General features: G+C 28.2%; 2 protein-coding genes across 3 annotated transcripts in view; both read right to left on the minus strand.

Moving 5' to 3' along the window:
* Positions 1-15,748, minus strand: part of LOC109007916 (calcineurin B-like protein 6) — a 30,163-nt gene that overhangs the window by 2,910 nt on the left and 11,505 nt on the right. The window lies entirely within an intron of this gene.
* Positions 7,097-10,006, minus strand: LOC118343987 (calcineurin B-like protein 9). 2 transcript variants are annotated; one of them, XM_035683646.1, is made up of 9 exons: positions 9,878-10,006; positions 9,438-9,618; positions 9,233-9,315; positions 8,695-8,754; positions 8,408-8,516; positions 8,249-8,301; positions 8,073-8,153; positions 7,875-7,987; positions 7,097-7,204 (listed from the first exon to the last, which is right to left on the minus strand). In XM_035683646.1, exons 1-9 carry the CDS (start codon positions 9,908-9,910, stop codon positions 7,150-7,152), a joined length of 768 nt encoding a protein of 255 aa, XP_035539539.1. In that variant the 5' UTR covers positions 9,911-10,006; the 3' UTR covers positions 7,097-7,149. The 2 variants fall into 2 exon arrangements, with proteins under 2 accessions (XP_035539539.1, XP_035539540.1); XM_035683647.1 differs by lacking the exon at positions 9,878-10,006 and adding an exon at positions 9,698-9,817.

Below are 15,748 nucleotides of genomic sequence, written 5' to 3' on the forward strand. Positions count from 1 at the left end.
CCGAATCACAATTGATATCAGCAATTCAACATATAAACGTAATTAAGTCTGGAAAAAGGAGACGCTGATTATTAGGGTCAAGCATTAATGTGACAGACAATTTACCCTGTCCAGGAAAAGATTCTCGCCGTCCCTAGTTCTCAACAGTGCCACTTGTAGCTCTTCCTTCAAATGACAAACAAGCAGAAACATTTGAGAAATTGCCAAAAATATACTGTACAGATCAGAGATGGGTTTACTGCCGAGCACTGGCAATGGCTTATTTATTTTTATCTTCATCTTTATATTTACATAATATGTCTTTAAATTTATCTATATTAGCTTATGCATCTCTAAATTTTTACATGAAAAATGCTAGTTTGTCCACTTATTTTGCTCACTCACTTTGACCACTTGTGTATTTAATTTTTTTTTTCTTAATGATTAATAAAGTAATTTTTAGTGTATTGATATATTTTTTCTATTTTTTAAAAATATTTAAATATGTTAAAAAAATATGAAAAAAAATAAAAACACATTTAAACTATCGGTCAAATTAAGTGGGTTACTCTAGGTGACAGAGTAACCCAACTCTTTTTACATAGCTATGAATACTATTTACTCTCCAAATATTATTTTTAATATTTTTTCTCTCTCCTACCCATTAAAATCAAATTTGTAGAATTTATATTAAGATGATTTTGATATATGAAATTTATATTAAGTTGATGATACAAAGTGTTTTTTAGTACATATTAATATTTATTGATAAAATTAGTCATTTTAATATATGAATTTAGTAATATTTAGATATATAGAATTTGTACTTTTGAGCACATAGTGTTAATTGTAAAATATATAAAAATAATAATAATTTAAAAAAATTAAAAAATAATATTATTATTTTATTATTTAGTTCAAAGATGCATAATTCAATGTGAAAATTTTTCTTGATATGTAAAATTAATTTTCAAAAGATGTAATTTTAAATACGTATAAAGAAACCAATACTAGTGCTCTAAACTAGTAATGGCGGGTACAGATTTTCATCTTTGGGGGAGGACATGTAGAAAAGATGAAGCGTAAGAAAATAAGAAAATATTTGAAATGGACTAAAATATAGAAATATTACTTTTATAAGGTTTTAGGTTAGATTATCAATTTTAATAATGTGTATATATATATATATATATCTCTTATATCTTAAAAGTGCCTATCCTAATATGAATAGTATTTATAAACAATAATAAATAGTGTTTATGAACAGTAATAAATAGTGTTTATCAACAGTACTTATATCTTAAAAGTGCTATCCTAGTATGAATAGTGTTATAAACAATAGTGTTTATGAACATTAATGAATAGTATTTATAAATAGTAATAAATAGTATTTTCTATGGACACCTTTTATTCTGCCTATCATTTGCTGTGTAGTATCTTATAAGAATAATTTTATATACAATTGTAAAATGTGTAAACGTCACATAATCGTTTTGAAAAAGAGTAGGGTCTATTATTAAAAAATTAATTTTTATTTTATTTTATTCATTTTTTTTAAAACGATTATGCGACGATTGCATAATTCACAATTACAAATATATTTTTTTATCTTCTAAAGGTTTTGAACTCTTTTAGTGTATTGACAAAAAATGATCCTGACTTTTTTAGATGAGTTGGTGTGCGTGTAGTATAACATAGTCACATAAGCTCGTACGTATATATATATATATATATATATATTAGGCAGACACAATTATTTTTAAAAAATAAATGATAAAATTTTATTGAACATTTTTAAGAGAAAACTAACTAATTAATTTAAATTTTTAATATAATTTATTTTTTTCTTCAATTAGCCCGATGTGACAAACGTGCTTTGCACGTTTAGCGACCGCTAGTAATATATATATATATATATATATATATATATTTTTAAGAAATGGCATTATTCTAAATTTATGAGTAGCGATTTTTTCTTAATTTTTTTAAAAAGTAGAGATAATAGCTCAGAATTTTGGGGTGGTGGCTTGAGTCCAACCCTGGCCCTGGTTACTGTACCATCAATGAACCTGATTATTGATTGATTGCTCAAGATTCCTTTTTCAGCTTCAAAAAATCTATGAAATCCCGCCATTTTAGCACGATGAGCCATCACGATTTGGGTGAAAAAGAATGGGATTACCTTGTGTATCAGACCATCATCAATTAGAAGATTACTCAACTTCTTGTACAACTCGCGCAGCGCCTCGATTTCATTCACAGTAACTGCAAACAGACAAAAATCACAAAACGATCAAAATTATATTCCAGAAACGAAGGTGACAAATCAGAAGTAAAAAGCAGCAACAAGAACAACAGCAAAGAATTGCGCGCACAAGGAGTTGTATTAGCTAGACAGTCGAGATCATCGAAGGAATCTTCATGCAAGCAGTCGCGCGGAAGCTGGCGACCAAAGCAGAGAGCGAAGCTGAAGATTATGGCTTCAATGAAGCCCCTGAGTGGTCTAATCGCGGCAAATAGCCTGTCGCCTATTGATTTCTGATCAAATCACCAACCAAACAAGAGAGTTAAATCCAAACTTCTCAGATAGGCAATTTTTTCTCTGTTCGGTTGCCAGGAAAATGGAGTAGGAATATACGCCGAGATTCAAATAGAGTCGATATCTATAGGCTGAGAGCAAGGAGGCAAAAATTCAAAACGAGGCTTTTTTTCTGATTCTAATTTTATAATAAATAAATACAACAAAAAATCAACCTACGATGAAAAGTATAATTTAAAATTATGTTATTTTCAAACAAACCTACTTTATGAGCATGTGGACCTTCTTTAAGATGTTATTTTAATTCAATCTGGGCCCAATTAACAAAAGAGCTGAGAAAATATAGGTCGTAAATTCATTACAACAATAGAAAAAAGAATGAAATAATTATAAAATGATCCTTTCTTCATAGAGTTTTGCACAACCTCTATCACACTCCTAACTACATTTTTTTAAATTTTTTAATTTTTTAATATATTTTTATAAAATTTTTTTGGATTTATTTTTTAAAATTATTTCAAATTCTCTATTCATTATTTATATAATAAATATTTGTTAAAAATTAAAAATTAAAAATTAAAAAAAAATGTGGAGTTGAAGAGATTGTGAAGATTTATTGTTCTACGTATATGTCTCGTAGCCTTTGAGACTGCGTACCAAACCATAAGAGGTTCCAAATATTTTCCCCCTAGTTTTTTTCTCGCCGGCCAAACGGGTAGTTCAGGAAACATATAAAATAAAAAGTACAAATAAAAAAAACTGAGACTCCTATGAGAGAGAGAGAGAGTACCTGAGAGCTTTGAGGGAAATCCATTTCCTAAGATAGAGTCATATACCAGTACATCAAAGTCTTTCTCTGTTTCCTGCATTTCCGTGTCGAGATGGAATGAGAACTGGGATGAGGTTGGTCTATGACTTTTAATAAAATTAGACGATTACCGAACCTTTTAAAAAGTTTTCTATTTTTTTTTAGAATATAAAAGATTTTATATTTAAAATTAAAATATGTTCTATAAATTAAAAGAAAGTTTATAATAGAAATTATTAAATTAAATTAAAAGTTATTTTATAAAAATTGACTTTTATACATTACATAAAATGTGTCTAGGCTTCTGTCACTCTTCTTTTAGATCATATTTGTCCTGATACTTCTTATTTTTTTTATTTCTAAGAGAGGTAGAAGGACATACATAAAAACAAAATGAGTCAAATACTCAGTAAGTATTATTTCATACTGTAAAAATATATTAACATAAGTTTTCATTTATACATTTGTCACTCTTCTATATACTTTATATAAAACATTCAACTCCTTTAAATACATTACAAAGTGAGACTTTTTCTCTATAAATGTTTTCATTTCTTATGAAACATTTCTCACAACTTGTACATTCATTCATAAAGATTCTAAATCATTCATACATTTAATTACTCTTCTCACTTTTTCTCTGGTCAAAAAGCATTGTTACACCCCGTATGTTGGAGTTAACGGTCTTTTGAAATCAAATTTCGCCTATGGCCACAGGTTGGGAGTTCCTTCAGTCAAGGGGTCCTCCATCCTAATCATTAGTCTAGGGTTGTAATCAAACCGAACTGAGCTAGTCTTTGACTTACTGAACTTGGCTCGACTAAAAACACTTGAGCCCGAACTCAAGATTTTTATTTATTATTTGTTCGATTTTAACTCGATAAGCTAAATTCTCAACTTGAGTTCGGCTCAAATTATTTTTTATATTTTTTAATAATATTTAGTAATTAATAAATTAGATAGATAAAAAATAAAAAATAAAAATCTAATATTAAATTTGTATAACTAACAAGTAAAACATCTATTGAGTTTTAAGATTTTGAGAATTTATAAATAATTAATATCTAACTAGTTGATATTTAGCCATAATAATAATATATTATTTGTCTGCAGAAATTATTAATACATACACATAATATGATAGCATATATATATTTCATATATGGTTCCTACATATTAATATATGAAAATTTTAAATCTTATCAATTAATTATTGTACAAAAAATAAAATATAGCTATAAAGTATATTCAGTATATAGACATAAATAATTATATTACATATTATATATTTAATTATAAAAGTGTTATGCTTATATTATTAGCTAATACATATATATTTATATACATAGGTGAATGTATATATTTATCAATATATGAATGAGTTTTAATCGAATCAAGTTAGCAATTTGACTCAGACATAAACGAGTGGGTCTTAACGAGCCTTAGCCGAGTAGAGTTGAGTTTTATCAAGTGTGTTATTTACTAATTGAGTACGTATCTGCTTTCACGGACGGACTTTTTTTTCACGAGTCGAATTCGATTCGAGTATAACCAGATGAGTACCGAGATAGCTATCGAACAGACTAATTCATTTACAATCCTAATCATTACTATTATCTGATTTTAATTTGCTACTCGTGGCTGTCAACCCATAAAATCAAAACATAGTTCGAAATCCAGCTAATGTGGGGGTGACGTTGGGTTTGTAACATGAGAAATTCTATACGTTTTAAGTCTTTTACTATATATTTACACTTAATTAATATATAATTTGTTATTTTTATTCTTTTATCTTAATATTTAAATATGTGTGTTTAAATATAAAAAAAAAATTACAAATCACATATTAATTAAATGAAAATGTATATTATAAGACTTCCTTATAACATTTCTCTTGTAACATCCCTACGTATTTCCATATACAAATCATACTAAATTAAATTAATATTTAGAATATGAGTATTTCGTACTCGATATCTATTATAATTATAAAAATAAATAAATTGTAAAATAAGTTTTTTAAGTTAATTGATGGGTGAAATTTTAAATCGAGATGCGTAGATCAACTTGTAATTAGATTTTTTTTTTAATTTAAAATTCGGTGGACTATAACTTGTAGATAAATACGAAAATATTCATTCAAAGAATAATTTGCACATAGACGGGTTACTGTCCCAATTAAACTCTTGTCGGACTTCATGACAAAATGATAATTATAGATTTGTGCCAGCTTTTCTTAATTCGGGTCAACCAAGAAATGATAGGATTCAATGTCTAAACGGAAGATATATGGATTCGTTGCTTCTCCAGATAAAGTTCTATTTATTGAAAAATTTTATTTATCATCTTTTATATTATATATTAATATATAATTTATAATTTTTTTTAATTTAAATACATATATTAATGTGTAAATATATATTTATATATTAAAAAAATAAAAAATCATATATTTATGTGTGGTGTGAAGATGATAATAGCATTTATCTTTATAAATTAAATTAAAATAAGTAAAACTCTACTCCCACTGAAGATATCCGTCAAATTGTTTTTATTTTTTTATTTAATAATTAAGTAACTGTTTTTTAATGAGTTTGTAAATTTTTTATCTTAAAATTGTTTAAATAGGTTTTAAAAAATGTTTGAAAAAAAAAAGTACGCTAATCGGTAGACAATTTCCTCTCCTCGTGGTCCTAACACTACTCTTAAAAGAAAAATTATTTACATCAGCCTACTATTTACATCAGCCTCAACACACAGTATTGAGTTAAAAAAAAAAATTAAAATCATAATTTGTGAAGAGTATAAACTGTGTATAACATATCTGCTCTTAAAATAATAATCAAATCAAAATCTGGATTTTCGTTCTTAATCCAACTCCAACGCGAATGGGATAACAAATCGAGGCAGATGAATAGAAATGGATATGTTAAATGTATTTGTCATCCTTAAACAAATCCAACGTATTATAATTCGCATCTTAAAGTATAAAACACTATGTTGACTATTAAATAATACATTTCATTTAGATCTAACTATCGAGATTTATTTTATAATTCCGAGGTCTAATGTGGTGATAAAAACACCTTATACATGAAATCAACATAAAACCATTATAGATCCAGCTAAGACAGGTGAGATTTGCCGACAATAAATATATAAAAATGAATAATGTTAAATATAGTTTTAAGATATACGAGTTTTGTATACTCTTTTGATGAAAAGTGAGATCTACAATTAAAAAAATAATTTTTTTATATGATCTCAAATTTATTCATTTTTTTTAAAAAAAATATGCGATATTTATATTATAAAACTACAAATATCATTTCTTTATATAAAAACTGGCTTCTTGGCCGAGAAAGAAAAAAAAAAATCAGTTATGACAAAACCTTCGCTGTCTAGGTAGTGGCTTCTTCGACTTTGTGACTAGCGAGTAACAATACATACAACACATTTCAAAACAGAGAGAGAGAGAGAGAGAGAGAGAAGCCAAAAAGTAAAAAAAAAAACGTTTATACAGACCACATGCTAAACAAAAGTGAGTATTTTGATGAATACGTATGAAAGAATAGGGATATTTGTTGCCAATGAAGTTTCTATTGGAAATCATGGATTGATCATTGACAGATGATGATGCATTGGGTTTGGCCAGCCTCGTGTCTGTATCGGTTTGGAGTGAGCGACCCTTGAGGCAGTATAGACAAAACCAATCTGACACTAATAGAAGATTGAAACAGTAGTCCCTGATGCAGCAGAAGCTTCTCTCTTTCAGTTTTCAAGATTTTTGCCTCGCTGTAGACTGTAGTGTTGCCAAAATTGTTCAGTCATCAACTTCGGTGTTGAAAATAAAACTTGGAAACACTGCTGTGATATCCCTGGCAAATGACAAAATCATTAAAAAAAAAAATAACTAGGTTTAAAGTTACAAGGAAAAAGATTGATGCCTAAGTACCAGAAAATGCTTGTACACTGCCCTCAACTCAAAAGGAGAGGAGATAACAAAGTCCCAACAAAATCAAAAGTCATGAACATCCAGTCCAATAAGGTTCAGCATGTTAGTTTGGTATGAATTAAATTATTTTCCATTAGATTGCCAAGATGTTACATTAATAAATAAATAAAAAACAATTATTGATTTTCGTGTACCATCCCCACATCAACTAGTTCAGAAGATCCAAATTTCATTTATCTACCCAAGTTTCCCTGAAACCGTAATAGAGCAAAAAATCACTGTCAATATCCCCAGGCAAACTTCCATAAGAAAACAAACCATGCTCCTTAAGACATTAACCAGAGATACACAGAACTAGAAATTCCAAATCATGATTTGTTGAAAGTCTTAGAAAGTATTCCTCTTTTCCTTCACTGTTAACAAAGGAACCAATCACTGGGCTTGGAAAAGGAACCAAAATAGAAGGTATTTGCTAACAAGCAACTTTTTTAAGAGGAAAAGTAGATGTCCTACAGAACAATTTTTAAGGGGCTGGTAACAATAATGAAGATAATGATAGTATTGAACTTAATAAGTGAATGAAAAAGAGGTACTGTAAATAAGGAAGCGTCATGTTCTTCAGAAGTGTTGGGTGCCGAACTACGAAATCCTTCCATTCTTCCTTGTTAATCTTGCCATCCTTATCAGCATCTGCATCAGTGAATGTCTAAGCAAAGAAAAAAATCAATGTAAGTGCACAACATTCCAAAGATATAATATCAGAAGAATGGTTTTAGAAATGGAATCCTCACCTTATCAATGATAGTATCAAGAACTTCATCTGACAGCTGTATACCGGATTCTGAAAGAATGGCAACTACCATCTGCCTAACCTGATGCACATACATCAGTAATGGATGAACGGTGAAAATGATTTTACTTACTAAATAGTAAATACATGAACAACTTTGACATCAGAGCTACTTACTTCCTCCTTTTCGATATATCCAGTCTGTCTCAAATCATACAACCTAAATGCAACTGCATAGATGCAAGGGAGAAAACAAAAGGATTTACCAATTCAGAAAAGATCAGATTTATGATTCCATACAGTAAAAAAACTGCAAATAGCTTCTTGAAGACTAACAATCGGTTTTGTCCTCCACAGGAGCACGAGGATGGAAAACACTGAGTCCACGAACAAACTCCTCAAACTCAATGACTCCATCTTTCTTTTCATCAAAAAGATCAAATACCTAATAAGAAAGGGTAGCCATTGAATGAACTAATTGAGTCACAGATTTTTTCTTTTTTCTTCTTAGCTGAGTCACAGATCATATCGTTAATACGAATTATAAAGGTAATTGAGTCTTGAAAATGATATGCTGATAATTAGAGTTAAGCATAACTGCATCAGCATAACAGGAAATTTACCCTGTCCAGGAAAAGATTCTCGCCTGCTGGAGTTCTCAATAGTGCCACTTGGAGCTCTTCCTTCAAACGATAATCAAACAGAATGGATTACAAATTTAGATATGGTTTTCTAGGATAGTAATTCTAAACAGAAATTTTGCTATAAAGCCCAATCATTTGAGACAATGCAAAAACATCTTATACAGATAAGCAACGACTTACTGGATGATCAAAGAACCTAGATATTGAAATTGCTCAGGATACCCATTTTTAGCTTAAAAAATCTACTTCCATATACCTCGTACCTAACTGGATATAAGGAGAGTAATGGAATAACTTTCTAGCCGTATCTTATATAATTGCCTCTCAGATAATCTATCACATATAAAAATAACAGGTATTCTGTCCCCAAATAGGCAAATAATTTCTATAGATCAAACATAACTCAAAATCATACCAGTCTCAGAAGAGCAATGCAATGCATCACAATTCCTCATCCTGACTAACATGTCTCATTACTTTTCTGCCATTTTATTTGGGTAACAAAGAATAGGATTACCTTGTGTATGAGACCATCATCAATGACAAGATTACTCAACTTTTTGTACAACTCCCGCAACGCCTCAATTTCATTGATAGTAACTGCAAACAGATCAAGCACAAAATGATCAAAATTTTATTCCAGAAACGAAGTGACGAATCCCAGGTAAAAAGCAAAAGCAGCAGCAGTAGCAGCAACAACAACAAAGAAGAATTGCGCGCACAAAGAGTTGTATTAGCGAGACGGACGATGTCATCAAAGGTGTAACGAAAGCAGTCGCGTCGATGCTGCCGACCAAAGCAGAGCGCTAAGCTGATGATTTGGGCTTCAATGAAGCCCACGAATGGTCTAACCACGGCACATAGCGTGTGGCCTAGTATGCCCACCATGCAATATCTTGATACCTGGTCAATTCACCAACAAAAAAAGAGAATTAAATCCAACTTCAGATGGAAAATACTACGAGTTTTCTCTCTCGTTTACCAAGAACATGAGAGAATAGAACAGACACCGAGATCCTTAATGAAACCCAAGACACGTAACGTTCCAAATATTTTCCCCCTAGTTTTTCTATCGAACCAAACAGGCAGTTCAGGAAAAATAAAATAAAAACTGAGAATCATATGAGAGAGAGAGCGAGAGAGAAAGAGATAGAGAGAGTACCAGAGAGCTGTGAGTAGAATCAGTAGATTCCATTTCCTAATAGACTATACATCAAAGAGGAGAAGCCCTTCTGCGTTCTCTGCGTTTACGTGTTCAGATTCGAACCATACATCAATGATTATTAGTTTCGAGTCTTTTGCAAAAAGCGTACACTGACGCAGTAGCGGTGAAAAAGATAGGGACACGGTCACAAAGCCGCCGCAATGGCTAACCACAAAAGATGAACCAATCATTGAATTCGTCTAGCCAAAGTTAATGTCTAAAGTTTTGCTCAAAATTAAGCCAAAATCTTAAATAAATTAGTTTACATTGTATTAGTAATTTTAAAGTTAAAATAATAATATAATATAATAATTTTTAATAATAATTTTTTTTATTTCTTAATATTTATTATATTAAGTGTAAAAAAGAAACATAATTCTTCACAAATTCACAATCCAATAGATATACACAACAGTTATACATAGCATATATATAATTTTTAATTCTTATTGTTGATTATTTAGGAATAAAATATAGGTTAATGGATGAATAATACATTTTCAAATTTAGAGTAGATTTTAGAATTACTTAGCTCAAAACTTAATCTAGATATTTTTTATGAGTCCAATGCAAGTCATTTTGACTAAAATTATCTATATTTTGAACGTTACTAACATATAACTAGTCTAATGTCAGTACTCATGCAAGTTTTAGGCATAATAGTAATCATTCTGGCAACCTCAATTTATTAAAAATGAAGATGTGTTAAAACTAAATTTGATTAGATATAATTAAATTTATTTTATAATAAAAATAATTTTATGATTTAATGTGTTATATATATTAAATTATGTTTAAATTATTTTTATTAAACTTATTTTAATTAAAATATTGCTCTTTAAAATATTAAAAAAAAAACTACTTAAATCTTATATAATTATCTTCTATTTATCCAAATTACAGTGGATACATCGAAGACAATGTACTTGGTTTTTTCACTGAAATATGAAGTCAAGGAACAAAATTTACAAGGAATGGACGGACGTGGTTGATAATTCAGAGTGTCAGACTACGTGGCCCCACCCGTGATGTGCATTATTATCGGTTAACTTTCATGTGCTTCTCACGTACCTGACGCAGTGGGCTGACGTGGCGATTGCTATCTACGGCCATCCAAATCATTTTTCTTTGGATGGGGAGCGCACTCATTGTAATTTTTAAATAAATTCCAAGCATCTCGATTGTTCGTTTCATTGAGATGCTCTTCGGCTACCAACTGAAAGAGAATGATGTAAAAGTTTCACCATAAATTTCAATATTTGGACTAACTATAAATTCGCATATGGATCTATAATCTATTAAAGCAACTTTCCGATATAAAGATTTTTGGTTTTTTTTTTTAAATAAATAAAACGTCTACATTTGTTTTCAAAATTTTTTTTAACTCATCTCATCTTATTATTATAATTTTTTTTAATTTTTACATAAAATAAAATAAACAATTTAATTTTTTAAAATCTCAAAATAAAAATAATATTAAAAAAATATATTCTAATAATATTTTATTCAACTTTTAACTTTAATTTCAACTCATCTCATCTTATCTATAAAAACAAACAAGATAATCTCTAAAAATTGTTACAAAAATAAATTTGCAAATGATAGCTTTATATGTGCGTCCCTTTTAATTAAAAGATCGTGAGAATTGATATTTGTAATTATAAGGTATATAAGTTTTGCATATTTGTTTTTCAAAAAATGAGAAATGATAGTTGCAGTCATGAGTGCGCAAGTGCCGTGCAATTATTTTGAATAAAGTGAATAAATATGAAACTCACATAAAAAAAAAATTAATTTTTTAAAACGACTACACAACAGTTGCGAACTCCATGACTATATATAACATTACTCGTAAAAAAATAGATAAATCTATAATCCACTTAAAAAAATTATTTTTTTAATGATGGACTAAGGCTTAGTTTGGTTTCACAAATATTTCAAATCATTTCATCTCATATTAATATCCAAACACCGTTTAAACACAAATATTTTTCAATATCAAATTTTAAACTTTTTCATATAATCATTACTTAATCATTACAATTTTTCCAAAATCTCAAACAAAATACAAAAATAATTCACAAAAAAATAATTCAATTTTTTCAAATCCCAAAACAAAAATTATATTATAACCCTATTTTTAACTTTATAATTTTTTTTATTTAATTTTTTCTCTCTTCTTTCTCAAAACCTCATAAAAATCTTAACTCAAACTATTTTATTACTATTCATAAATTATTTCATTATTATTACATATTTATCATTCTGTCTCATTTGTGTAACTAAATGAAACCTAAATCTCTAAATAAATTTTACAAAAATAAATTTACAAATTACGAATCAGGAAACTTTATATTTGCATCCCTTTTAATAAAAAAAATTAAAAATTATATTTACAATTTTAAAATGTGCAGACTTCTAATATTCATTTTGAAAAGATTGGATAAATCTCAAATTTACATAAAAAAATATATATATTTTTAATCATAAACTTTACTCTTTTTCAAATAAAGCATACATGACTTACGCACCAATGTTTTACTCGGATGCGGGATGACTAGTTTTCATAAGGTTGCTACCCAAAAAAAAAACTTCTAAATTAATGTTGCGATGGATGTTTTGCGATGGAATAGGATTGTCCCGTCTGAGATTAGTCATGGCATCACGGACACTGGATTACTCTACAAAAGTTGGGTATATTTCTTCAGGCCCAACTATAAACAACGTATATCTTAACAAAAAGACTTATGATTATACAAACAAGACCCTGGGAAGTCGGGTTCTCTTTTTTAGAAAGAGTAATCTATTTATGTTTGGTAATAATTTTCATTCCATCCAATATCATCTAAACGACGCCGTGTCATTCAGGCTAATTCTACATTATTCCATCCAATCTCATTTAATTGTTATCTTAATTATTCTCTTTCATTATTCGATGCTAATATTTTACATATTTTAATATTAAATATTAAAACAAATGGTTATGAAATGATAAAAGAATCACATCATTTAACAGTAGTTTATAAGATCCACTATAAATTAATGAAAACAACATTAGAACCACAAGCTCTTATTACCAGTCTAAAAGGATATACAATATTATTACAATCTAATACACAAAACTCTAGTATACAAATTCCTAAACAAATCAATTAGAATCAAAATACACTTCTAAATAAATGGCAATTAGAAAATATTATCCCATTACCTAAGATGGAAAATAATTCTAAAAATGATCTTGAATATATAGATCAAAAAGCAGATGGAACAGTCCAAATAACTTTTCAACCTTTTAGAAGATCTTTTTCACATTATTCTTCTCTAGCACCCTCTAGTTATCAGACACCCAAATTTGCACTTACATCAATCTCTCGAAATAAATCTCAAAATTTTGATACCAGATCTTTTGATACTAGATTCCAGAATCTTGACACACATATTCGGGAAATTATTTCCAGAAATATTATTGATACATTAGTATATACTGTTAGCCATCCTGATAAAGCATCCACCTCTCATAATCCTGAAAAAAAAAAACCTTATTCCCCAACGTATTCACAAGTAGTTGGAGATGATGCCCAAATATCTACCCTGAATAAAGAATAATTTAAAATTAACAAAAAATATCTCAAACAAGATTATATGAAAGAAGAAAATAGTCACAAAAGAATAATATTTTTCTCAACCTTTACAAAATTAGAAAGAGATTATATTCAAGAAAAATATTATGAGGATTTAGAGAAAATACAGATTAATATACCTTTCTTTACATGGTTTGAGATATATAAATCAGATCAATTGTCTACCATAAACAGGACTACTAACCAATGGATTAAAGGAGAAAATAATCAAACTATTTATGAGGAATACCCACATTTTGAAGCTATCAAATTCAATCAAAGAAATACTCAAATTTTGGCTTCATCAATAAAAAAAACATAATATTACAAATACTGATAAAAATCTTGATAATATAATCCAAGAAAACAATTATACCAATTTATATTTAAAAATTATGGGTAAACAATTAGAAAGAATTGAAACCCAAATATCTCATATAAAACTCACTATTAAAGAAGAAAAAGACACCACTTTGTTTGTTCCCCACGAGATTCCATCTCATTTAAAAACTATTTTTTTCAAAAACAAAAATGATTTATTAGAACAAATCTCTAGTAAATTAAAAAAATTAACTATTAGTAATGATGCATCTACTTCAAAACAACTTCATATTAATGTATTTAGTAAGATAGACTCACATGTATTATTTGACTCTGAAATTAGTAATATTGAAAACCAATTTAAAAATCTAGATTTACAAATAAATAAGATTAGAGGAGATCATGTCAATAACTTTTCAGTTAGAGATTCTAAACATCATGTTTCCATTACTCGAAATTGGTATCCTAAGCCTACTCCACCGGATATGCAATTCGAGGAAAGAGAACATGTAGTAAGATTTGTTTTCACACCAGATGTATTATATGAATGGAATATAGATGAATTATCTGAATATGAAATATTAAATCATTTTCAAGAAATGATTATGGTTGCCAACGTCTATAAAAATAATAGACAAACTGATCATCAAGTAGTACACATTATTGTCACATGGTTTACTGGCCAATTAAAATGATGGTGGGATCACTATCTTTCATATGAACAAAGGTCACAAATATTAACTGCTTATAAATATAATGAAAACATGCAAGTGATTAAAACCGAAAATGATTTACATATAGAAGATGCTGTAAACACATTAATATATATATTAACTAAACACTTTGTTGGTGATCCGGTTCAATTCAAAGAAAGAACTAGTGATTTATTGATTAATTTAAAATGCCCCCAATTATCTGATTTTCGTTGGTATAAAGATGTATTTCTAGCTAAAGTTATGATCAGAAATTATTGCCAACAGCCATACTGGAAGTAAAAGTTCATAGCCGGGCTTTCATATTACTTCGTCCAAAAGGTACTAGAATCAATATTAAGATCAGATGGTACTATTGAATTTCATAATCTCACATATGGTAATATAATAAGTAAAATTAATAGGTTTAGATTAACTATGTGCAACGATTTAAGATTAAAAAAGCAAATGGAGAAAGAAAATAAATTTGCTAGAAAATAATTAGATACTTTTTATGAACAATTTAGTTATACTCCATTATTAGCTCATTCAAGAATACATAAAAAAGGAAAAAGAGTTTATAAGAATTATTTTAATAAAAAATAAAAATACAAAAAACCCTATAAAAAGATAAAAGATAAACAAACATATAATAAATCACTAAAAAGTCCTAAAAAGACTAATAAAAAGAAAAAACAGATTGTTTGTTATAAATGCAGAAAAGTTGGACATTATAAATCAAATTGTAAAGTCAAACAACAAATTAATGAATTAGATATATCTAAAGTATTAAAAGACAAATTATTAGATATTTTTATAATACATTAAAGCGAAGAGGAATATAATTCAACAGAAGAAGAATAAATCTATCAATTAAAATAATCAAGCTTTTCAAAACAATCTTCTGATAGTGAATCCGAAGAGATTGAAGTACAGATTTGTAATTGTATAAATAATGATAATTGTATCTGTAACCAATGTTTTGAATACCGTACCGGACGTCGTACCGGTCAAGGCACTGGAACGAAATATTTCGATATCGGTACCGTTTCGGGATAGCTTTTCGGGATAGTCGATATATAAATAAATGATATATACAAATTATATTCCAAAATAATAGTATATATATAAATAAATTATATATAAATACATATTTATAAATTATAAATAGTCTAGTCTGAATTAGGAACTAAAAA

This window comes from Juglans regia, chromosome 12, assembly GCF_001411555.2.
Source record: "Juglans regia cultivar Chandler chromosome 12, Walnut 2.0, whole genome shotgun sequence".
In the NCBI taxonomy this organism is placed as follows: Eukaryota; Viridiplantae; Streptophyta; class Magnoliopsida; order Fagales; family Juglandaceae; genus Juglans; species Juglans regia.

Coding starts and splice junctions, on each gene's coding strand:
- LOC118343987 (XM_035683646.1), bottom strand. CDS start 9,910: ATGGAATCTACTGATTCTACTCACAGCTCTCTG. Junction 9,316..9,437: donor TCTCGCTAATACAACTCTTT/GTGCGCGCAATT, acceptor ATCTGTTTGCAG/TTACTATCAATGAAATTGAG. Junction 8,154..8,248: donor GATATATCGAAAAGGAGGAA/GTAAGTAGCTCT, acceptor TATGTGCATCAG/GTTAGGCAGATGGTAGTTGC.